The following is a 24,481-nucleotide window of genomic DNA, read 5'->3' on the forward strand; positions in this document are numbered from 1 at the left end:
ACGAGGCGACGCAGCTTATTTCTGAAACGCAGAGATTTGCGAGGAATGTGATGCTGGTATGTCACTCGAGTATATGAAATCCACCTGTGTTTGATTAAGGTGCAGTCTGGCTTTCGGGACTAACTGGATGTTCTTTCAAAATATTTTTCACAAGCCTTAAATTCCTGTTTGGGGATGCTAGATTTGCTAGATCGCTAGCCAGATAAAAACTTGCTGCCTTAGTGTGAGCTGGTGGGCGTGCTGGCCAGGTAGGATGTGCAGAGGAGTTCCCGGCGGTGCAGAAGATGGCACATGTCCCGTGGCACCGTGGGGTTCCTGAGCGTAGATCTCTTGGATGTGGGGAATGCCAGATCCTAGGGTCCTGTAAAACCACCGGTGTTGGGAAATTGGCTGTTGTTTCAGCATTGCACCAGCTGTATAAGTGATGCCAAATGCCAGATGTAAAGTTTTGGGATATTCTGTAACTGTTATTTTTAGAGGGTGCCTAGTTTGAGCTCTGTTCTGTGCTCTCTGAAGTCAGTGAGAGCTTTGCCATTGATACTGCTGAAAAAAGAAGCGCTAGGTGCAGAGCAAAAGCAGTGGTTTGTAATCTTAGAGTATTTATTTTACAGTGATACTCACTTATTTTTTTCTCATCTTTTTCAGCCAAACACCCTTGTTCACCTTGGAGGTACAAATATTGGTGAGCTGAGATTTGAGCTCGTTCCCCTCTGTCCCTGTGCAAGCAAGGACTGGCAAAATGAATATCCAGGGGAAAGGCTTTCCCTTGGACCTTGGAGGAAGCTTCACTGAAGATGCTCCGAGGCCACCGGTTCCTGGTGAGGAGGGGGAACTCGTGTCCACGGATCCAAGGCCAGTTACCCACGGTTTCTACTCTGGTAAAGGTGATGTGGTTCGAAATGAGACGTCCACGGCAACGCCGAGGCGCTCCGATTTGGATTTGGGGTACGAGCCCGAGGGGAGTGCTTCGCCAACTCCACCCTACCTGAAGTGGGCCGAGTCGCTGCACTCCTTGCTGGATGATCAAGACGGTATCAACCTCTTCAGGACTTTCCTGAAACAGGAGGACTGCGCAGATCTGCTGGACTTCTGGTTTGCATGCAGCGGCTTCCGGAAGCTGGAGCCGTGCGCGGCTAACGAGGAAAAAAGACTCAAGCTGGCAAAAGCCATTTACAAAAAATACATCCTCGACAACAATGGCATTGTGTCCCGGCAGATCAAACCTGCCACAAAAAGCTTCATCAAAGACTGCGTCATGAAACTGCAGATTGACCCCGACATGTTTGACCAGGCCCAAACGGAGATCCAGTGCATGATAGAAGACAATACCTACCCTTTGTTCCTTAAGTCGGATATTTATTTGGAATACACGAGGACAGGTGGGGAAAGTCCCAAAATTTACAGCGATCCGAGCTCAGGGTCTGGGACAGGTAAAGGGCTCCCCGGTTATCTGCCGACTCTGAACGAGGATGAGGAGTGGAAGTGTGACCAAGAGGCCGAGCCCGAGGCCAGCCGGGACTCGGCACCTTCCACCAGGCTCACGCAGAAGCTGCTCCTGGAGACGGCCAGCCAGCGCGCCGCCTCGGCCCGACGCTACAGCGAGGGCAGGGAGTTCAGGTAGGCGAGCGCCGGGGCAGCGGTGCCTCTGGGGAACGGGTCGGGGAGCCACCGCAGGTGTGGGGTGACAGAGAGGCTGGGGGGGCCTTGGGCGGTGGGGAGCATCCACATCGGTACGGGATAGTGTCGTGCGGGTGCTTTGGTGGAATGCAAAGCTTGATTTGAAAGACGTCGTGGGTAATTTTAAGGGTTTCTTTGGCTGTTGCTGTCTGATTGCCCCAAATCATCCCTGCAGCATGTTCCCTCCCCAGGGAAGCTGCTGCTGGCCATGGCTGGGAGGCAGGTGGGGCTTGGTGGGCAGCGCAGAGCCCTGGGCAGCCCTCGTGCATGTGCAGGGCATCGAGTGAGTTGCGGTTTCAGGCTGGCCGTCACCCACACCAGCAGAAGGTCGGTATTCAGTTACAGGAACGCAGGAGAGTGCAGCTCGTGGTAAAACTTCTCTCTGTAAATATATGAGGAAATCGTGATGAGCCACAGCGAGAGTCTGCAGGAAGCTTGCAGGAGATACCCTCACCTGTGTGATGTTCATGTGGGTCAAACGGGGTTCACTGTGCGCCCTGGTAATGGTACTGCTTTGCACACGAGATTCCCAACACTGAATTCTAGTGGTGTTGAAGTCAGAATGGCAGAATCCAGATAAAACCGTTCCCTTTTGCAGCTTTTCCCTTCATCAAAGTAATTGCTGTTTTTTTTAATGGGAGGAGTTGCACAGCTTTGCAGCCTGTTTTTTTTTCTTTTTTCTGAGTCCCCCACCCACTTCCAGCCAACATGGATTTTGAAACTTGCTGAGAGCTCAGTTAAAATTCCAGACAATTAACTTAGCAGGCTGCTCTCTGGGATCAATAAGCGTGTGTGTGTCTAACCCTTGCTGAATCAACAGAACCCAGCCAGAACACATTCCTACCTTTTTTTTTTTTTTTTTTAAATAAAATCTTCTTGTTTTAAGACCTGCTTAGGCTAAAATCTGACGCTTTGTGAAGATTACGAAATGAAGTAGCTGAACTGTCCTCTTCAAAGCCGCCTGCCTTATGAAAAGCATTTCTGTGTTTAATCTCCCTCGGCCGTCCCTTTAGGCTGGCAGCTGGAATCGCATCCCGCCCCATGTAAGGTCTCGATGCCTTTCAGCTGGTGAAATGTTTTGGGTTTGAATCTTGTTTTCTTACAGATTTTGGGGAGGGGGATATTGCATGTGAAACTGTTGGGAGCGAAAAAAAGAAGGGGAATTCTTGCCGACTCCTGCTGTTTTAATCAGGAGTTGGAAAAACAAAATCCCAGAGTCTTGGGACTTTCCCGTGGAGTTAATAAAAACCTTGAAGTGCCTTTTCATTGAGTGGTCAGGTACTCGCCATAAGTGAAGGATTAGAAAAGCCTATGATTTAAGTAACTTTTTAGTTAAGCAATAATGGCTTTAAGGTTTAAAATAACTTACTCGAGGTTCATTTGTGTTTAGTTTGCTTCCTGGAGCAGGTAGCAAAAACCTGCACGCAGCACTGCGCTTCTCAGCTCCAGCTTCAGAAAAAAAAGCCCTTTACCCATTATCTGAATAGATCTGTGCCGGATTTTAAAGTGGTTTAAGAAATGTGCTGTGAAATAGAAGCGTTTTGGAGTAGAGTTCCTTGGGCATTTTCATACCAGATTGGAATAACATGCAATAAATCTTTACCTTGGGGATGGAGGTCAGAAAAAATGTATTGCTATTAATTTGCAGCATCCAACAGCCTGTCATTGTGGGTGCTGACGCTCCGTTGACCTGTCGGGTAGGGAGGCACGGAAATGTTCACCACTCTCACCCGTGGAGGAGTCATTTCTCAGCCTGGAGTAACTGAAGATAGATGATTTATTTTATTTGTTAAATGCTGGTATGTCAGCTCTAGCAGCGTCCAGGGCATTGCGATGGAAGATGCTGCCGAGCTGCGTAATCTCTGCATTTTTTATTCTAAAAAATCTGCTGACATACTAATTTATGAGGTGATTGTTCCTCTTTGTGCAAGACCTTGTGGTTGAATTAACTTACTTCCTGGATGTTGTATAGCAATAACTGTCTTGAATAAGCTGGTTTTTAAACCATAGCATCTTTGTCCTGCAGACTTTTTTGCTCATTTGCTTTCTCACCTGAGTAAGAGCTCTGGCAGTCCATGGCTGCTTGCAGCAGGAAGCGATAACTGCATGCAGCATTGGAGAGGCTGGATCCCAATTTATTTTGAAAATTTCCACAAACCTTTTTTTTTGTGTGTGTGTATTTGTGGAAGAATTTCTCATTTCTGTTCTGGAGGGAATGTTGAAATAAGCTGTTTTGCATTACATCTGAGGGCCTGTTTAATCTTCCCAAGATTGAACTTCTATTCCTTGGCTTCCATGGAAACCCTAAATAAAGAGGAGTCTTAGCACATGCAATAGAGGTATATCTCTGTTAGCAAGTGAGCATCTTGAATCAGCTCCAAATTTTTTGCAGCAGAAACCTCCTAAATCTTGATGCAGTAGCTTTGCTCTCAGGAGGGCAAATGTAAAAAATTCCTCGACCGGTAGAAGACAGACAGCCCCTTATTAGTGTTGGATATTTTGAAGGTGTGCAAATGTGCATGCGTGCGGGAGAATATCCCGAAGCCAAAAGCATCGCCGTTACCCACTGTGTTTTTGTATGTGTAGGAAAAGGCCAATAGTCATTATAGTTAGGCTCTTGCAAATTAATTGGACATTGGTTATGGATCAGTGAACTTCAAAGAGGGTAACCCCCGAAGATCTCCGGCATTAACTTGCAGCTTCCGAAAGTGACACTAACGTGGTTGTGAGGGCGGCTAAATCATTCATTAACCTTCTTCTGACATGCTGGGATGGCGTTCCTCGGATCCAAAGAGCAGAAGTTAAACCTGTGCTGGAGAACCGCCCTGCAGCCTGGTTTTTGAGCGCTCCAATAAAACACACATGTCTTCAAAAGCTGGAAATGTGGTGTTTGGTGGTGAACGGTGGCCGTTGGGTCATTTGTCGGGGTGGGTTTCTTCTGCTGTCTCTTTAGCTGTGGATCAGAAGGGTTCCCCTCCCACTCCCAGAGCGTTGGGGAGCAGTGCTCACGGGCGTTGCTTTTGCTTTCTCCCGGTGGTGGAAAGCGAGAAGAGCGTACGGTGTGGCGTGTGATCAGCTCTGCCTTTGGCTCTTCTGAAGGACCAGCAAGCTGGCAGATGTCGGTTGGTTCTGCCAGTTGTTCTGGGTTTTGAGCCGTGTCTTTAAGTGCACAGTGTGTTGAAAAGGAGACCTGGAGGACAGTGATGGGAGGACATGTGGTGGTAGATGAGGTCTCCAGTTGCTGGACATCAGGGAATGTTGTGGTGGAGCTGAGCGGCACAGATGGAGAAATTTCCCAACAGGGGCTTTGATGTACGTGTGGTTTGTTGTTTTTTTTTTTTTTTTAAAGGAAGCTGGCTACACGATCTAAACTTTGATTTCCAGAGTGCTGAGCTGACTGAGCCCATGGCATTTCACAGGGGGTGGTGGTTCTCCACTGAGGCTGGTAGAAATCACCAGGAGGGTCTTTGGGCTTGTGCCCCCGTGCTGGCAGCCTCTCTGGACACAGGTGAGGGCAGGTCTCCCCAGCACCCACAGTCAGTGTTCCTTCAAAGCAGAGAAAACATGTGCAGAAACAACGGAAGGAGCTTTTAGGGGGATGTGCCAGCCTCTGGTCGGCAATGGTGCCAGGAGGAGCTGCGACGTGGAGAGGAGTGGCGCAGGCTGGTTCAGGGTCTCTCCAGTGCTCAGGCAGCACAAACGGTCCAGCGGTCGGAAGCTGGGCCTATGTCTTGTAGAAGCTAAAATTTAGCTGGCAGACCTAATTTTGAGGTTTGCTGCTTCATTCATAATGCTAAAATGCACGCTTCTGACCCAAGACGGTGTGGTGGAGGAGTTGGTGTTAATTGTACCAAATGGGTGGAAAACTGGGGATGCAAAATTGCAATCGGTGATGCAGGAGCGGTCGGTGTTGGGGAAGTTCAAGGCATGTGTTAGTCTCACTCATGCTGCTTTTAACGGGAGAAGCAGCATGTGCATCTTGGAGCCAGGCTGCTGGAGCTTCATGAGAGGTTGGCTGCTGGGAAAAAGCGACTCCTGAGTCTCATACTTGTATATAAAGGCAGAAAGAAAAGTTTTGGACGCATAGCTTGACTTAGCTGGAATTAAAATTGCTGGGCCCGTACCACCACTCGTAATTGACACAACCCTATGTGGAGTCTGTGGCTGTTTCCAAAATTTAAAGAAATGAGTTATAGAAGAATAGCTCTGGTTGTGCATTGTTCTTGAGAGAAGTGAGTCTAACAGGGAGGTGGGGTCCGATGCTAATAGCACTAAGGGGTGATTTAGTGGCTCCGGCGCTGTAAGATATACAAGACAAAGACTGATGGCAGTTTTGCACAGAAGTTACGCCAGCTTTTTTAAATATATTGTTAAGCTGATGAAACTTCTGTGTGGAAATGCTTATGTTAACAGTGTAAAGTATTTATACTGGCGGTTGCCAAGTTTTAAAATGGATTTTATTTGAAGAAGAATACCTTTTGTGCCCATAGCTTTGCCTCTACACAAATCAAGATGACGAAGTGGTGTATTTGTTGTCTGGTTGTGGATCAGTGCTTTGGCTTCTTTTTAAAGACAGGTAGTTAAGCTTTTAGCACTCTCTTGTGATGAATGAATAGCGTTTTCTCCCCTCCTCCAGCAAACAGCTCCCTTATTTTGTTGTGATTGAGTTTTACTTGGGGTACAGAAGCTTTTCTCTTAAAAGAACAAAAGAGGAGTTATATCCACCTCTTGTTGGTGCTGGAGAGGTTCAGATTGGACCTTGGGAGAAATAAATCTTCACAAGGAGTGTGATGCAGCCCAGGAGCGGGTCACCAGAGAGAAGAGGATCTCCATCCTTGGAGGGCTTTATGCTGGGTTGGACAGAGCCATGGCCCGTCCGGTCCAGTGTTGGCGGTGGGCTTGTTTTGATGGGCACGTACAATGATGGCACAAATCATGAGATACTGGGTTGGAAGTCAGGCTGGTTTGGGTTCTGCCAGGTTTCAGAAAGGACTGGATGCTAGAAGTGCACCCAGGAGGTGGGCCCAGGGTGGGTACGCCTTGGTTTTGATCTGCCGGTCAACCTCAACTTGGCTTTATGTTTTAACAGTTTCTTTGTTGTCACTATAATGGACTAGTCCCTTGAATAATTAGTTACCATTGGACGTTTTAAAAATGACTGCCTCTTGGATGTTTTCCTTTAATAGTCTGTTAGATCCTGGATTTATTAACTATTGAGACAGACTGTGAAATCCTGTTACGCCAGGCTTTCTTGGTGGAAAAGGGACTGAGAAGAGCGTGGGGGTGCTGGGGAAAGACACTCTGGCCTCGTGGTAGGGTAGAGCTATTGAGTTCCCCACCTTCCCAAGCTGTGCAAGAAGTCCTCCCTGCCCGCTGGGCTGGGTCGGGTCCCTGGCTGCTGGAGCACGCCGTGGTCATGGGTCATCCCTGGGTTTGGGCCTTCAGAAGGTGCTCCAAGAAGTCAGAGCACTGTGGCTGCACGGTGCAAGACTAGTCACACAGTCATTGTGCATTTAAAATAAATCATGGACCTGATTTTGTTAGAATCGGTGGAAAAATCTAGTTTCAGAAATGGCTGTATGTGTAGTGCAGAAGATTGCTGTGTTTAAAAAAACCTCAGAACAGAGGTGCTGATATCCTAAATCAGTTCCTGGAAATATCATTGGATTATTAGGCTCATCCTTAAATCCATTAAGCAAATTACAGTTAATCAGTCAAATAAAAGAAGAAAGATCTTTTGCAAGGCCCTGTCTTTTGAGCCACATGCAGAAGCTGTAGTAATATTTTAATTTTCCGTCTGTCAGTGAATGTTTTCAATCACTTTGCTTCCTTATGTGGAGGATTTGAAATTAGAAACTGAGGTTAATTATCTGCATTAAATGAAATATGTGAAGCCCACAAAAGCAAAAACCTTGGCGATTTGGTATGGTCTGTTAAGCTAGGCAGGCTGTTTCAGAAGGAGAGGGGTTATTTTTTCCTTGGTTTTGTTCCGATTGAAGGGTTTTAGTCACAGTAATTGAAATGATTAAAAAGTCAAATTGCTGGTGAATATAATTCCGAGCATCTTTCAGTGAAGATTTGACACTTGGTTGAGAGCAGGGGTTTGCTCTGCCTGCCGGCATGGAGCAGCCAGTGGTGTGCGGTCCCGGCGTGGGTGAGGCCAGTTGTCCTTGGAGCCTTGTTGTCAACCTCCTCCGTGACAATGGGATGTCGTAGCCCTGCTGCCAGGTTAGTGGAGGTGATTTGGAAGTGGAATAATACCGGAGGAGAGCTACGCTTTTGAGTGTATCAGATATAAAACACATCCAACACCATCCAGCCTAGTGCCAGTAATTAGCTAATTGCTGCCTGCTTCATTTGTAAGTGCAGCTTCAGACTCTACAAGGAGGACAGTGCTCTTGGGGATACACCATCCTCAGCGGTCAGCCGGTTTTGGGGTGATTTGTTTGTTAAGAGGCTAATTTTTTCCTACCATGGAGTATACCCGTGGCTCAAGGTTGAGCTGCTCGGGGGGTTGCAGCGCCCATCTCTGCTCCTCAGGGGCAAAGATGTCCCTTCTGTGCCCCTGAATCCCCTCCTCGTCATCTGGGCACTTAAGGAAATGTCTCTCCTGGAGACATGCATCTTCTCCTTCCCCTCACATGGCCAGAGCAAGCTGCTTTGCCTGAAGTCACACTTAGAAATGGAAATGCATCAGGTCATGCTTGTGTGTAAAAGCAAAACGGTCATTACCCGCAGCCCTGCTCCACGTTCTTCACTGTTGTAACGGCAGTGAAGAATTTAAGTAGAGCCACTGCAGTTTTAAGGCAGATTATCCAAATTCTGTAAAACGCATGTGGAAATTGGATTGTACCTTTGAAGACTCCAGAGGACACTTTCATGGTAAGACTTGGAATTTTTTGGTCCTGTGGCCCCCTAGAAACAACCTGTCCTTATAAAACCTGCTTTTAGAAGGTCTTTAGCTGATGTAAATAGCTAATAGATGAAAAACAGTGGAGGGAGGGAAAACTATAGCTAGAGGAAAAAAGCCTCTTTGAGATACCACAGTGAGACCTACTGGTTAGCACCAGGACCTCTTGTTATTCCCTGGACCTACCTCCAGAGCTGATGACCAGCAGCTACTGGGTTTTATTCTTCCTTCAACCCTCCAACCCCCACATATTCCCTGTCCTGTTGAAGTCTGGAGAGTCTCAGTCCTCTCCCTCTCTCCATTTTCATTTTCCTTTTTTCTGGAGGTTCAGGTTTTCTGTCGTTTGTCTCCAGGATGTGTTCAGAGAAATGCTGGAGCTGGAAGGAGGGGAGCGGTAGGCGTGGGCAGGTGGGATCTGCCTTTTTTTCAGCAGTCCACATTTAGAGTGGGTTAGCTCTGCTGGAAAACCATGCCTTTAGTGTTCAATGGATTTACTCTTTTCAGTCATAAATTTTGGTCTTTTTCTTGGCTGGCAATCAGCTTTTCAGACTGGGTGAGATTTATCTTGGAAGAGGTGCTTCCTTGTTCTGCCATTGCTGCCAGCCTGGTCCAGGCGGTTGCTTTGGGACCTCCATCCAGCGCGTGTATTCACGGGGGATCAGTCATTTGGTAGCTAAGGACCTCTCCAAGCTTTCAGAAGCAAAGTGCAAATCAGAGCCTAGTCACAGGAGAGCTGCTGGGAATTGCAGGTAGGATCCAGGGAGAGAGGTGACTGTACTGGGTTTGAATAACTTGGTCCTGGCTCTGCCCTGCCGAAACAAGAGCTGTAAAACCATTTGGCACCAGACATGCAAATGAGAGCTGGGCTGAAGCGACTGTTACCCTCAAGGATCCCAAAAGAGGGATCAACAAATAGAAATTATTCTTTTAGCAGGGGCAAAGTTCACAGGTTAACCATCGTGTCAAACCAATGAAATACAGCCTTGATCTCCTGCACAAGGGCTTCATTGTGTATCAATACGAGTGCCCAAGCAAAGACAGCAAGTTCCTGCGCTGTAACATTTGCAGTGTGCTGAAGAAAGGGAAGCTCTGTAGTGATTGCAGCATGAAATGCCTCCTTCGGACATCAGCTTCATAAAAAGATTATAAAACATGACCTTGGAACCTTCTTGCTCTCCTTACAGCCCTACCCAGATTGGATTTCCGTGGGGCATGTATTTTTTTATTTTTTTAATAAAAAGTTGGGGTCTTTGGCTAAGAAGCCTTGTCTTTGTACTTTTAATTCAGTCCATGTGACTGTCATAACATTTATTTCGTAGGAAATGAAAAATGTTGCTTCTTGAGGGAAGCCACAAAAGCAAGCTGTTGGGTACGCTGTCAACCTCAGGTGTGTGCCGCATGTGTCTTCTGCCGAGCTGCTCGCGCTGGACAAAGACCATCTCCCCGAGTCCTTTGTTGCTCAGTCCAAGGCTCTGCCAGGAAAAGAAACGGCAGAAACCTCCTTCTTTGTTGTGGAAGTATTTATATTGAATGTGTCTTTGAACATCTGCACATTCAGGGAAACTTTGGTTTCCTCTCCTGGGAAAAGCCACTTGGAAAAGGATCGCTTGGCCCTCTTCTCTTCAACATGGGCCAACGCTGGCAAAAATAGATGAGCTTGAAACATGATGGAAAAGGGCAGCAAAGGATGTGTGGATGCGTCACTGCGGTGTAGGATCTGTCACGTTGTAAAACAGCGCTGCAGGTTTTCCCCTCCGGATACGTGCAGTGAAGTTTGTGACCCGGGGTGGTTTGAGTGCTGCCGGCCCGTGAAATGAGCCGGACTGGAGGCATTTGGGAAGGCTGAGCATCCCGCTGGCCCCGAGCAGCGGGCCCAGGTCTTCCCCAGGAGAGGCTGGAGGAGCCTGCTAAAACTGAGCCTAAACCTTCCTCCTTCTGAAGAGAGGAAGCTTTCCGAACGGGCATGGGAAAAACTTTCCTTTGGTAATCCTGGAGATAACAGGTCGAGCAGCTTCACCCAGCTTCTTGCACAATAACGTGTGGTCAGGCCGAAGTGTCTATTTTAGAAAGGCATCCAAGGGATGGGAGGTCACGCAGCATTTTTGTTATCTCTCCGCTGATTAGTTACTCTCACTGTTCTGTGTTCCTTATTGCTCCCTTCAGTTTTTTTCCAGCTTCATTTTCTAGCTGCTGGGTTTTGGTGTGTCTTTGCTCCCTTTAGTGGCTCCAGATACCTTTGAATATTTGAAAAAAACCCTACTAAATGGGTGTGAATGTTCTCCTTAAGTGGCTGCAGCTTTGTTATGGAAGGCCCTTTGGTTTTATTAGACTTTTCAACCCTCTGGTTGAATGTTAAACAAGCTGGAGCTTGTCATGGTTGACAAACCTTCGCTCTGGTCTCAGACCTAACCTACCAGTTTAAAGGCAGTGTGCCTTTGTGTGCCGGTTTCTGGGTGGGGACTCGGGCTTCTGAGGGAAATTAACTTGCCGCCTCTCTTTCCCCCTCCCACCTCAAATAAATTAAGTTTGGTGTTAACTGTTCTGTCACTTCCAAAGGCCAAAAGGAAATGTCAGCCCATGCTTTAGGTTTTCTGCTACCTGAAATAATCTGCTCCATGCCAGGAGTGCAAGTAGATGGGAACATGTAACTGTATTAAAAACAAACAGCTGATCAGTGTCAGCCACTGAAGAGAAAATGTAGAAAAGCTTTTTTCGAATGATTCATCCATAATTATTTAAAAACATGTTGAATTTTTTCTTAAGCTTTGGAGAAGAATTCCTGCAAGGCTGGCGTTTGCCGTCCGTGGTGTTTATACACCTGAGTAAATGCCTGTCTCAGCAGTTTGTCCGTGTTGAGTGCTCCAGATCTCAATCCCTTCAAAGGTAAACCCAGCACACTTTTGTCACTGCCGGCCTTTCCGTCTCCAGCGTTCCCTGGTGAGATGGAACCAGTCGTAGCAGTGGCTGGCACTGGGACAGGCAGGGTGCTGGGGCTCACACCGTTTCAATAACTGTTTCATGCAGATTTGCTCTCCGTAGCTTTAGGTGCCAAAGGTTGTAGCAGCTGCATGACACAAATATACTGATGGGACTGGTGGAGAGGTGGTTGGGGAGCAAATTTGTGTGCCCACAGCCACGACAGCCATGCTGTGGGCTGTATCTGCCTCCAGCAGGGTCTGTTGCATGTATAGTAGTGGTCCAGGAGAGAAGGGATGGTCCCTCTGGGATGCAGCAGATTGGCCACATCTGATTTTAGGGCGCTGGAAGATGCTGTGCTTGTCCTCTTGGTGTGTCGTTGCAGGTGCTGGTGCTTTCTGCCCAACTGGGCAAAAGTCAGTATTTTTATTTTCAGCCCTGCAGGATTTAGGAGAAGGTAGCCTGCACTGAAAGAAGGGGGAGTTTCACAAGCTTCTCTCTCTGTGACTGCCAAGAAGCTGGAAATGTGCTACACTGAACTGGCTGAGAATTGCTGGGGGATGTTGTTGGGTTTATGCTAACATAGCTCTCTGCCCGACTCACCGGCAGATAAGCATCCGCGCAGGGCAGGGCTCTTGCCCACGTGGCTGGGAGGGCTGCCCGCACCGTAGCGGGTGGCACTGCCAAGCAACCAACGCCTTGCAGTTTCATCAGGCTCAGGATGCGATTTTCCTTCAGCAAGAGGCACGGCACGGTGCAGATGCCGGCTGCAGCCTGTGCTGCCTTAGCTTTGCTCCCCTGCAGTAGAGCAGGGAAAGGAGGGGACATCTCGGGTTCATCTCTGATCCAGACACTAGCAGGGTGCCCTCAGTCCCGGGGACAGTCACCAGTTGCTCCACTGCTCCATCACGCTGCTCGGATGGAAGAGATGAACAGATTTGAGGAAGGCAGAAACCCCAGCGCTTGTTCTCGCCCGTCTCCTGCGGAGCCCTGCTGCCTGCAGCTGCAGCTTCAGTCAAGAGCTCAAAGAGGCTTTTCTGATCCTGCGGCAGTCTTGGCAGAAAAGCCAGCTGGCCCTATGTTCATCTGTTTTCCTTTCTTGATGCAGTGCTAGAGCTCCTCTCCTTGAAAGCTGGCTGTGCCTTGCAAATGTCATTGACTTGGGCACTCCCAGCCTGGGAGAGGTGCCGTGTTGGAGCTGCAGCGAGTGAGCCGATATCCCACTGATTTTATAGTGGAGATGCTGGCCTGGAAGTCCTGTGCCTGCCCGCAGCTCTTCCACACACTCAGAGGGGTAGATGCTTCCCTACAGCTCACTGATTTGTCTCCCCAGTGGTAGGATACACTCGAGAGGCAACAGTTGCTCGGGCTCAGCAAAGTCATCGGGGCTTTGGTCCCTGATGGTGATGCCCTGAGTCAGCTCTGTGGATTGCTCCCTTTCTCACCTCATGTAGGTTCTTCTGTCTGGAGCCATCAACCACATTGCCAGCAGTCAAGCTATGGGCAACCCTTTTTATTTGTTAATTGCCACCTGTGGCTTGGCACCAGCAGTGGCTGAAACCCTCCCAGGTAGCCCATCTTGGGCTGTGGACTTGGGTGTAGTGTGTTGCCTCGGGTGGCATGGAGTAGTGTAATCCTCTCACTTCCCAGCTTTGGAAATCATCCTGGAAACCTGAGCTGAAGAAAGAGGGTGGGACTGGAGCCAAACCTCTCGTTCCAGATGGGACAGTAGTGGCAGGGACACCTCTTGTCCAAAAAGGTGTAGCCAAGCCACAGAAGGCAATTAGCTGGGAAGAAAAATGTACTTCCTTTAAAATTTGAATTTTAAAAATAGTTTTTCTTTTTAAATTGAACATACATACGTTGATATGCCAAGTAGGCAAAATCAGGATTGTAAGAGCAAGCATCTGAAATTATATAACTTGTGTAGTTAGCAAGTTAATAAAACAGGCAGGTTTGTCAGATGGGATTATAGTCAGTCCTGAGTGACAGCTGAAGGTGAACAGGATTTATAACTTCAGGTTACTCTGCATTTGGTATAGAGGACAAGTACAACAGTCCTGCTTCAAGCTGCAGGTTGGATGCCTCCCGAGGTCCCGTCCAACCAATACCACTGGAATTTGAGTTCTTAATTAACTGCCAAGCAGGTCCTCCTCTGTCACATGCATGTCTGAAGGACTTCATCAGCTTTTATGCCCCAACAAGCCCCGCAGAAATTCGTATGCTCATGCTGCTGAAGTAATGGCCCTAACAGCTGGACTGGTGGCCAGGAGACAGGGAGCCATCACTGGGAAGAATTGTGAAATACAATCTTAGAGCCCTGCTCTGAGATAAAAGTGCAGTCCCAGCAACACATGCCACATGAGCACAAAAAAGCATTTTTTTTCCCAAAAAATTATGCGCCAAAAGTGGGGGGTGAAACTGCCATGCTGTAACAGCCATCTACACTACATCGTATCCTTGTCCCTCTCTCCTCTGCACCTCTAGGGGTGTTTTTAAGTTGCCTGTCTGAAAGATTAAGGTTTAAAAATGAGAAAGGTTTGTTTCCTTTCCTCTCAATCATTTAATAATTTTTAATTTGCTGTTTGATCCTGATTTTCATGCATTGACTGTGTGGGAGCTACCGCACTGGGTGACAAAGCAGGTGACTGTTCCTTTAAAAACTATAAGCCTTAAATCAAATTATGCAGTATTGAAATGGAGCATATCTTTCAAATAACAGAAGGAATGGATTTGTTGTTGTTGTTTGTTGGTATGCAGTTAGGATCCTCCCATGTTTTTTGAATATCTGATCTAACATCTGTTCTCCTGGTGGTGAATTTCTCTTTGCAGCATGGTGGCCAGAGGTCCTGCATCTCGCCTCCGAGGCCGGTGAAGGTGGGAATGGGCAATGCACTATTTTTAGAAATCAGCAGTGATACGTTCCAGGAACTCTTGCTGTATTTTTCAGAACTGAGTTTGAAGGTTTTAAGCGCAGATAGGGAAATATGTCATCTGTGTAAATTGCTCTAAATTACCTGCAATTTGTTGGGAGTTGCCATTTCTAAGTGCTTATTGCAACTCTAGATATTTGAGGAAGCTTTTGATTATCCTGAGCTTGTAAAATGTAATTGGCCATTTCTTAATTGTTGTCCTCTGTGAAGTATAATTACCTGCAATGTGGAGCTTTTTATTTGTCAATGCCACAAACAGGAAATCAAGAGTGTCTGATTGAGATAAGTTTGGGGACTCCACCATGACTTGTAATTGCATCAGGTGACTTGTTTGTACTGGAACTGGTCTCTCCTGTAAAGTCCTGGAGGCCTTCAAAGAACCTAGAAACCTTAAATACTGTCTTTGTGTCTTGTGGTGGGGAAGTCTGGCTTGTACTTTCCTAAAACACTCTTCAAACAGCTGCCATCATCGTAGCGAGGTAGCGGCATCTCTTCAATCTGACGTGTGGCGTGAAGTTTCAGAAGGAATAGGCTGAAGTGGAATCAATTGCTTAAATGCAATTAATCAGAAGATGTGGTAGAGCATGTTGACGTTGATGAATACCATAGAGAAATCAGTTAATTAAAGCTTAGCAGCCTGAAGGTTAGTAGATATAGAGAATCCCAGTTCTCTTTGGTGTGTGACGGTACCTGGAAGGTTAGTAGATATAGAGAATCCCGGTTCTCTTTGGTGTGTGACGGTACCTGGATGTAGAGCAGAGAATAGGTCTTGAATGGCCATACCAAGCTCGGATCTACTGCAGACTGAAAGTATGTTTTATCCCAATCCGACACGTCTGCACAGGGAGTTGCTCCTCATGTCCCATTTGCTGCTGCTGCTTGGCTACATTTGACTGAACCGTGCTGGCTTATCCCAGTCCGACACATCTGCACAGGGAGTTGCTCCTCATGTGCCATTTGCTGCTGCCGCTTGGCTACATTTGACTGAACCGTGCTGGCATTCCTCTAGGAGCAGGGCATGGGCTGGGAATGTGGTGCTGCGATGCTGGGGTGACGTGCTTGGGTGGTATGTTGCATGGCCAAGGTCTGCCTGTAAACTTGCGTCTCCCTGGGTTCATGTCATGCTTGCCTTTCATTGTCGTCATCTTCCAAAGCTGTCCCTGTCCTTTGTGGGACATTAAACATTATTACTTAATTGAACTTAGATGTTACTGCAGAATTCTTTGTTGTAGTTCTGTGAGGTTTTCATGTTTTACAGCAGCAATAGAAGTGTCAGGCAGGGTGCGTTCACCCCACCTTCATCTCTACCTGGGCTTGGCTGTGCTGAGCCCGAGCACAGCTCTGGGGAGTGGTGAAATAAGATGTAACGTAGATTGATGTGGCCAGTCCGGGTTTTACATTCTGTGTAAGGGGATGGAAAGATATCAAGGGAAAATGAAAAGCCCTGTCATTCCTCGCTGCCGCCTTGGGAGATGCTGTGGCAAGACAGGCTGGTTTATGAACAGCTCTGCTCCCATACCTGGGGGTTTCCGGAACTTTTGTGTACGTGTGTTTTCCTTACATGCAGTCTGTAGTTTAAATATCCCACTTGCTGTGCCTTTAGAGCGTGACTTAGAGGCAAGAGCCACTTGAGAGTGTCCTTCAGGGGTGCCTGGTCAGCTCTGCTGCCCAAAAGCAGCAGCACAAGCTTCCTTTGGAGGAACCTCCTAAAAACAAAACCTTAAAATAAAAATCCTCTTCTTGCTAAAGTAACTTTCCACAAACATAAAATTATTCAGTTTTATTTTTGCTCTTTTGATGCAGAACCAGTACCGAACAGTTCTCAGGGAGAGCGGTGAGTCAGCTTGCCCAACAGTGACTCTATTGATGGATGGAAGGAGTGGTGCTGAAGTCTGTCTAGTCATTGTTGGTGCTTGGCTGGAGCGCCGGGGGCTCTGAGGGCAGGCTCAAACACCTCTCGTCAGCCTTGGGAGATCAAACGTGATGAGTCAGGCCACAGAAAATCATGATAGGGCCCAAATTAATTTTTTTTTTAAAAAAAAACCCTGTTTTGAGAGTGGGAAGGGAAGGACATGCACGCATTGAAGTGTATGGGACCCACCAGCTTGTGTCTCATTACAAGTTGACTTTTCATGCATTTCCTGAGCTGCTTCCGTGGAAACTCCTCCCCTGCCCTGCTCTGGAGCAATGGACCTGCCAACTCTCTCCTCTCTTGATAGCCTCTCATTTCTCACCTTTCTGTGTAAGGACACGAGGTAGAGCTGGAAAGCAAGCACTTGGCAGCAATACACCACTCTTACATATCCTGTCTTCTGGTTATTTTTCAATTAAAAATGCATACAAGACAGAAAACATTTCAAGAGGGGCTTTAAGTAATTCTAATTTTTGTGTAATCTTGATCAAAGTGGACAAGGCAGGAGATGGTGGGATGTGCAGCCATGCTGCAGACCTGTCAGTGGCTTTCCCTGGCTTTTTCCATCTCCCTTTCTGAAGGCATGGCTTGCTGTCAAAGATGGGGAACCACATCCATGAAGCCCACAGCTTCCGACAGAGCTTTGCCTGTAAACTGAACCTTGAAGGTCATGGGTGTGAAGGACCATATCCTGTTAATGCACCAGCTCTTTGTGCCAGCACCAGTATCCCATGGCATGGCTTGGGTTGGTACTGTCCCCTGGGCCAGAGAGGGATACAGCAGGCACTGAAGGCCTCAAACTTCACTTTGGTCGGTTAAATGCAAGTGCCACACACTTTGATACCTCAGGCCACGCCGCCCCGAGCTCTCTTCAGGTGCTCTGAACACGCGGTGTTCACCTCCTCCCGTCTCACCAGGCCCCAGGAGCCGGCCAATTTTCAGCATAACGCACAATCTCAACTATTTTATTGCTTAATTTAGGCCGTAAAGTCCCTTTGATGTGTTGTGTAATGCAACGTTCATTCTGAAAAAGTGGGTGGAGTAGCTTTATGGTATTATAAAAATAAATAAAATGCCTGGCAGGATTTTGAAACCACATGGTCATTCCTCCTCTCTCCACAGATAAGTTGATTGTTGAGAGAGAAATCTTGCTTAATATCTAACTTTGGGTGATTTATTTCTCCAGAGCCCTTTCATCTCCAGCGTGTATTGGGTTATCTGTGACTTCTAATCTGATTGTTTTAAGCGTGATCAAAGAAACCAAGAGAATGCACTTTATTTTCCCACTGTATGCCCAGAACGCTGTTTGTACAGCGCATTACATCACCTGTTCCTGCTGCTCCTGGGGCCTGCACCAAATGGCTGCGGTATAAATAGAAAACAGAATGGATTTGTAGGGGCTGATGAAATTCATTCCACTTGCCGAGTAAAACAGAGTTAACTCAACGAATGGCTTTCTTCACGCCCAACTCTACCTCGGCACACAACAACACGGGCTGAAAATGTTTGAAATAGCTCAGCAGCATCGAGGAGCCGCGCTGAAAATCCACGGGAGATGGCAGGCAGGGAGGTTGCCGTCGTTGAAATTGCTGGGATTCTTTCCAGGCTATGCAAAGAAAGAGTTTGGCCTCGCGTCGGGGTCCTCGTGTAGCTCTAGCGGCGATGGTCCACAGGCAGGGTCTCCTTGGTGCTGCTGGATCCCTGCACACGGGGAGGGCTTTGAAGTTTGTTTTGCAAACAGCAGTTTGCTGTTGGAAGGTCTGGAGCACTTGGAGCACAGGAACCCAGCTGGTGTTGCTCCGCCATGCAATCTGTGTGCTTCTAGGGGATGAGCGCTGAGTTCCGGGGCTCTGGTTGACTATGGGAGGCCTGGAAGGGGCCTCTGAAGATGGGCCTGGGAGCTGCCTTTCTCTGCTTGATCCTCTAAATCCCGAATTCAAGAAAATATGTTTATTTTCTGACATGTCATAATGCTTCACCACCACGTAACCTCGTGGAGGATGGCTGTCCTCTTGCAGCTTTGCCACGTCTCCCCTGCCAACCTCTCCTGGCCTCTTTGGGGGCAGGGAGCAGCATTTTCACTCCAATTACCTACTTGATTAACATATTTAACTTGAAACATTTGTTCTCAGCCTGTGTTTGACTTTCAGTTTCTTGCTTCTCTTGCAGACCAGCAGGGTAATCTGAGGGCCGGAAAGCTTGCTTGCTACCTTTTCCAGGATGTAGCTGTTGGCCTTAAAAAAAAAAAAAAAAAAAAATGAAAAAAAAAACCCAAACCTCTCTCCTTACTGACCTTGCCTTGACACACCTACAGCCGTCATGAAAATCCCACCCTGGGTAAATAGCTCACCTTTTTATTCAGAGGAGAACTGCCGTGCACCAAAGGGTCAGGGAAAATCGTTTGGGAGATAAGTGGTGGTTTTATCTTAAGCAATTAGTCCTTAATGTTGGGTTGTTTGGGTTTTTTTTTAATTTCTAATTGGCTTGGAGGTTGTTCTTGTGCAACATGTGGTCACTGTAGGAATACTAAACTTGCCAAAATGGCTAAAACTTGTGCCCCTGCCACCCCACTCGCTGGGAGGTAGAAAGCCTCCGGATATCTGACGTGCCATTGCAGCAGGATGAGCTTAGGGCCAGTCTCCCCATCAGCCTCTGGGTAGCGACCATCTGATATCTGAAAAGATTTTACCTGCCCATCACTAAGCTGCTTGGGGTTTTCTCTCTCTTTAGTGCCCGGGTTGAAAGAGCAGGAAAGAAGTGGGAAAGGACTGAAGCGGTTTGCCTTTGGCTGTTGTCACTGTGGGTTAGGGTCAGGATCTGCGGTGGCTTTGGCAGCGCTGACAGCTTGGGCACGGCTGGGTCCCCTCCTTGCTGCAGCCATCACCCTGTGCGATGGGGAATTGTCTTCCTCCAAGCAAACTGAGCTGCTCTGCAATTTCTTTCCAGTGAATTATAGGAGAATAAGTTTGTCCTTCTCCCTTGAAAGCTGTGCAACACCAATTTGGGATTGACTGAATCTTTCCGAATTTCCCTGCAGGGTGCTGAACTGCATCTTCTTGAATTCACCCGTTGGGATATTATGGTTTAATCTGTATTTCAATGTGATACATTACTGTTTTGGGTTTTTTTTTTTTCCTCCCCCAACTGTTTTACACAAAAAACACTTAATGAGTGGCTTCAAAAGCTTTGGAAGGTGTGAATTACAGCTGATGTAATTAATTCGTGTTTGTGGGCCTGGCCCCCTGCAGTCTAGGTGGTGTTGGGCTGGCAGTTAAGAAGAACAAAAGTCTAATCTTGGCGAAGATTAGGAATTCTTTGACAAAGGTTAAGCCAGGGCGCTGCTGCCTTGTCATTTGTGCTGGTGTCCTGTGGCAAATCTGTAATTTAAGCCAGGAGCAGCAGGAAGGCTGTTACTCTAGCTGTAAAGCAGCAGCATCTCTGCTCACCTACCTGGTGGTTTTGCAAAGCAAACTCTAAAGAAAGGGTTAGGCATAAAACCAAGACCAGGGCAGCTCTAGATCCTAAAGTCACATGTGACTTTTGAAGTCTCTCCTTCGTGAGCCCATCTCCATGCTGTCCACTGTCCCTTCTGCTCATCTGTTCTCATCCCTCCAGCCCTGGATGAGCGAACAGCATCAATACTGTGTGTGCATCGACCGGGCGCTGCGAGGAGAGCTGGGGATGGATCAGGGAGGGAAGGACAGAGCCGCAGGCAGCTCGGAGCGGGGAAGCCAGCGTTGCCTTTCCTGCGGGCTGCCCTGGCCTGCGGAGCCCCAACCCGGCTGCAGCAGGATTTAGTCCCAGCACACTTCCAGCCAGCGTGTCGTGGCAAGCTTCCCCAAGCAGCAGTTTCCACTTTTCCTCTTTGGTGTCTATTGTTTTGTTACTTGAGGAGCTGGAATCCGTGATCAAATTTGAAACATGGTTAGCATTAGCCGCTGACGTAACAGGGTGGGTTTTTTCCTTTCAGATTGGTCAGAGCCTGAGTGCGTCTTCCTCTGGACACCTTGAGGGGTCCGCAGCTCTCCTGTGCCCCACGCGCTCAGGCAGCAAGGCAGCGCTGTGTTTAGTGCCAAAGACCATCCCGTGTAGTCTCAGCAGAGCTGCCCAGTGCTGTCTTGGGCTAAACCAGGCAAATAGTGACTTGATTGCAAGTGAGTTTCCAAAATGGGGAGGCTGGCCAAAATGGGAGTGCTGATGGTTTAGATTTACTCATGTAATGAACGGCATCAGGAATAGGTTACATTCTCAATTATTTTGATTTTAATCTAATGTGTTAATAATGTGAGGCTCTTCAGATGAAAATGTATTTCCAAGTTGCTCTAAGTATTTGCTAACGTAGTAAGTTGAAGACATATGGGAAAAAAAGAGCCATCTGATGAGCTGCTATTGTTCTCTTAATTCAACCCACCCCATTTGGGCCACTCGGCATGAATAGCTTTGTGTTTGCTAATAAAATCGTGCTATGTTCCCTGCAACACATGTTCTGCATGTCCCAGCTAGTCAGCAGCAGTAAAACCTTATTTTATAGGTTTATAATGTTACCTTCTCAACTGTGGCTTCTTTTAGAGCCAGCAGTCTATCCAGGGTTGGCCTTGGCACGCTCGAGCCCACAGGGGTGGTGGAGAGCTGCCGTAACCCTGTGCTTCTGCACATCTTCCTCCTTCCCCTGGGTACCGTGGGCGCTTGCTCCCCGCATGGCTTGTCAGTGAGCGGGTGTACCTCCTCGCATAAGGGGTGCTGCGTTAGCCCCTTGAACGTTGGAAGAAATATAGGAATGTGCTCCTTGGACTCCATCCTCTGCCATGCCCCCAAAATGTTTGGATGAGCCTGACTTGCTTCTTGGGCCAGCTCAAGGAGTGTCCGAGAGTGGCTGTGGGCTCCACAGCCCCTTCATCTGCTGGGCTTTGGAGACCCAAAGGGCTTGTGGGAAGAGCTCTGCTGTTGTATGAGCCCAGGAGAACTGCAACCAGCTTGACGGTTTCTTTGGGTAGTCTGTGAGACAGAGAGATGAAAAGCAACCTTCTGCCTTAGCCCAGCATCTCAGAGGGGGCTGCTCGTAGCAGCTGGCTGGCAGCGGTCCTCCAGGAGCCACGTCCAAGCTGGGGGGAATCAGTATGCATGGCAGTTCCTCCCTTTCCTTGGCACATTGTTTTTTAAAGGCTGTAGGGTGGAGGGGATTAGACCAAGTTCTTAGGGGAGGAGAATAACCAGCAGGGGATGGCTGGTCATTTTTATTCCTTTTGTGGCACAATCAATCTCTCCCTTACTGCTCGTAGGGGCTCATGAGCCTTTGTGATATTTATTAGGCTGAAAGATTTGGAGACCTCTGGTCTAGATAGCTCTCCAGCTGAGAAGGGGAATTTAGGCACTTGTGATAGCATGGCCAAAGAAATGACAGTAAATATTTGGGGAGATTTTAGTGTTTGACATTTGTCAAGAATGGGTTAGCAGAATGAAATCTTTGGCTGGAAGTCCAGCTGAAATGACAAAGATGTGCCTGGGTTGGCATTGGCACATCTTCCCCACTTCAGGGATCAGAAGGAATTGTGTAATAACAGCGTAATGATGTGCAGAATTGGCTCATTTAAACTTCAGCTGCTTTTGTTTAGGAGGTGGACTTAAAATCTGAAACTGGGTCAAAATAGTTTCTTGCTCTAGAACGAAAAGTTCCACACGTTTCAGACTTGTGTTTGAAGTGACCTCTTTCTTCTCGCTGTTCAACCAGCCCTCCTGAATTTCAGCCAGGCAGGTGACCTTGGCCTGCTAGTCCTTGTCACTTGGGAAAGCGGCATTGATCAGGATTTTGTAGGGTCTGATGATGGCCAACACGTCCTCTCCTGCTGATGAAATCAAAGTCCTTGGTCCTTGTCAGGACTGATGGAAACATCTCCCTAAGGCTGGCAGCTGAGCAGGCACTGTTCTGGGGGTGTATTTACTCTTCTGGATTTTATCACATTTTCAGTGAACGTCAGAGTTTTATCACTTCATGAGCTTGCCCTAAACTACCAGGGAGACAGAATTTTTCCTCAGCAGTGGCATTCTTCCCAAAAATGAAGCCCAAGTCTTTGTGAGCAGTGTCCGAAGAGCTGTTGTGGCCGTGTATCTCCTCAGCTTGCAGCAGTGAATAAAATCCCCAAAATGTTTTTCAGGTGCAATTGCATTTCCAACAGCAAATGAAGATTCTTCTTCCTGATCCAGGGGCAGCTGCTCAAAGACATGCATGGCCTCCTGTTCTCCTGGCATTGGCCACACTCAAGGAAGTGTATGGATATTTCTTGGTCCCAACCTGTTCCTGAACTTCTCCCATTTGCAAGGTTAGTGTCAGGAAATAGCCACTTGGGAAAGACCTCTTCCTTTCTACTGGAGAACACAGCCTGGTTAATTTTTCTGATTGCTCATCTGGACTGAGGTAGGCTTCCCGTGGTGGGAGTGAGAGCAGCTGTGAAGTGGAAGATGTGGAGGTCAGGAATTGTGGCCCTTCGGCAGGCAATCCCACCAGGCAGTCAGCCTGCTGCCCGCAGGCAAGTAACGAAGTGATCCTGCATGTAGAGGATCTCCGTAAGTCGCCAACAGTGGAACTCATACCTTCATTTATTATTTGCTGAAAGCTCCACAACAAACGCATGTCTGCAGGACACATAGACATCTGTTGCCTTCTTGAGCAGAGAAGCTGATGCCGTTGAGCAGTTCCTGTGTGAGCAACATGCACACGCCAAGTGGATGGGTTTCTCTTTGCTCACGTATTCACGGTGTGAATTTTACATCATCCTGTGGACATACACATAGTCCAGAAGGATCAGTCCTACAATAAGAACCACTGTCAGACATTGTTCTCTCTTCCCTGGATGTGACAAGGTGCCGGCAGCAGGAGTTGGCAGCCGAGTCTCTGCTGTTGTGTCGTGTCATGCAAGAGTCTCACAAGTGCAGATGCAAACGTGCAGGCTCAGGCAGCGGTGTCACAAGCTCCTGCATGTTTTGATTAATTCATCTATGGTTTTCACACACAGGTTCGGGGACGGGTGCTTTCATCAACTTTGCGATCAAAACGTATGCCAAGGATATTATGACTCACTTTACAGACTCTCTTGTAGCTTTGCGGGGGGGAGTTAATAGCGATGTTAAAGTATCACTCATTTACCATACAGGCAGAGCTGGCAGCAAGGGCTGTAGTCATGGTTGCCCAACATTTCCCATTATATAAAACTTTGTTGTAGTTGCTCATATCTTTATCAGACTGTGTTGTTTGGTATTCTTCCATGCTGAGATTCTGCCCGAGGCTGAATTATTTTGGCAAATTTTAGCAAAAACAGAGGGGGAGGAAATTACATTGTTTTGCTCACGTCAGTCTTACAATTCGCTTTTCATTGATAACCTTCCAGCTTCCCTACTTTGAAGCAGGGGTGTATCGTTTGGCAAGTGGGTCGCTGGAGGTGTGAGGGGTGCTGGCAGCTTGAACAGACCTTTTGCTGTCCATGGAAGAACCTATCCAATGTGATTAAGTTATAAACTTGTGAAAATTGCACAAGCTCTATAGTAGATGGGTTAAAATTCTGGCAGCCAGGGTATCTGAAAAGTGTATTTGCTCTGATGGTGCTCATGGCTGAGACTTCAGAGACTGGGAAAACTGCAATTCCTGTTGCTGCTGCTGCTAATTCTGGAGTCTCTAACGCTCATTGTGAGGTGAGCCGGCTCTCTTCTCGCATCTTTCAGTAAAGGCACTCAGCAAAAAAAAGGCTTTTTAGGCAATGATGGGGAGGAGGTGAGGAGGGCAAGATCCTCCGATAGCGAACAGGTGATCTTGGGAGCTAGCAAGAGACAAGGCTGTACAAGGTGTTAAAACTGGAAAGGGGTTTTCTGATACTTCCCAGAGTTTTCAGGTGCTGTAGTTCAGCCTTAGTTCAAGCCCATTACACAGGAGGAAGATGCTGCTGACCCGCTAACCTCAGCCAGTTTTGGTAATGGGATAAAATTCCGCTTTCTGCAAATGAATGGCGGGTTAGAGGAGAGAAACCCTGTTCACCTCTGAGGGGAAGGGCTGCGAGCTGACCCTGGCTATATGGTTGAACCCCTACAGCTGAACGGGAGAGAGGGGCTGGGGATGTTTGCCCCATGGAGACATGGGATGGTGTA

The 24,481-nt window shown here is 47.6% G+C and overlaps 1 protein-coding gene across 2 annotated transcripts in view; it reads left to right on the forward strand.

The window, feature by feature from the left end:
* Window positions 1-739: 739 nt before the first annotated feature.
* The window catches only part of AXIN1 (axin 1), a 67,354-nt gene continuing 43,612 nt past the window's right edge, over window positions 740-24,481 (forward strand). For both annotated transcript variants that reach the window (XM_010076076.1, XM_010076077.1), the window contains exon 1: window positions 740-1,617. In XM_010076076.1, the coding sequence (XP_010074378.1) occupies window positions 740-1,617 (878 nt within the window). The remainder of the gene's footprint in view (window positions 1,618-24,481) is intronic.

The sequence above is a fragment of the Pterocles gutturalis genome, unplaced genomic scaffold, assembly GCF_000699245.1.
Source record: "Pterocles gutturalis isolate BGI_N339 unplaced genomic scaffold, ASM69924v1 scaffold11038, whole genome shotgun sequence".
In the NCBI taxonomy this organism is placed as follows: domain Eukaryota; kingdom Metazoa; phylum Chordata; class Aves; order Pterocliformes; family Pteroclidae; genus Pterocles; species Pterocles gutturalis.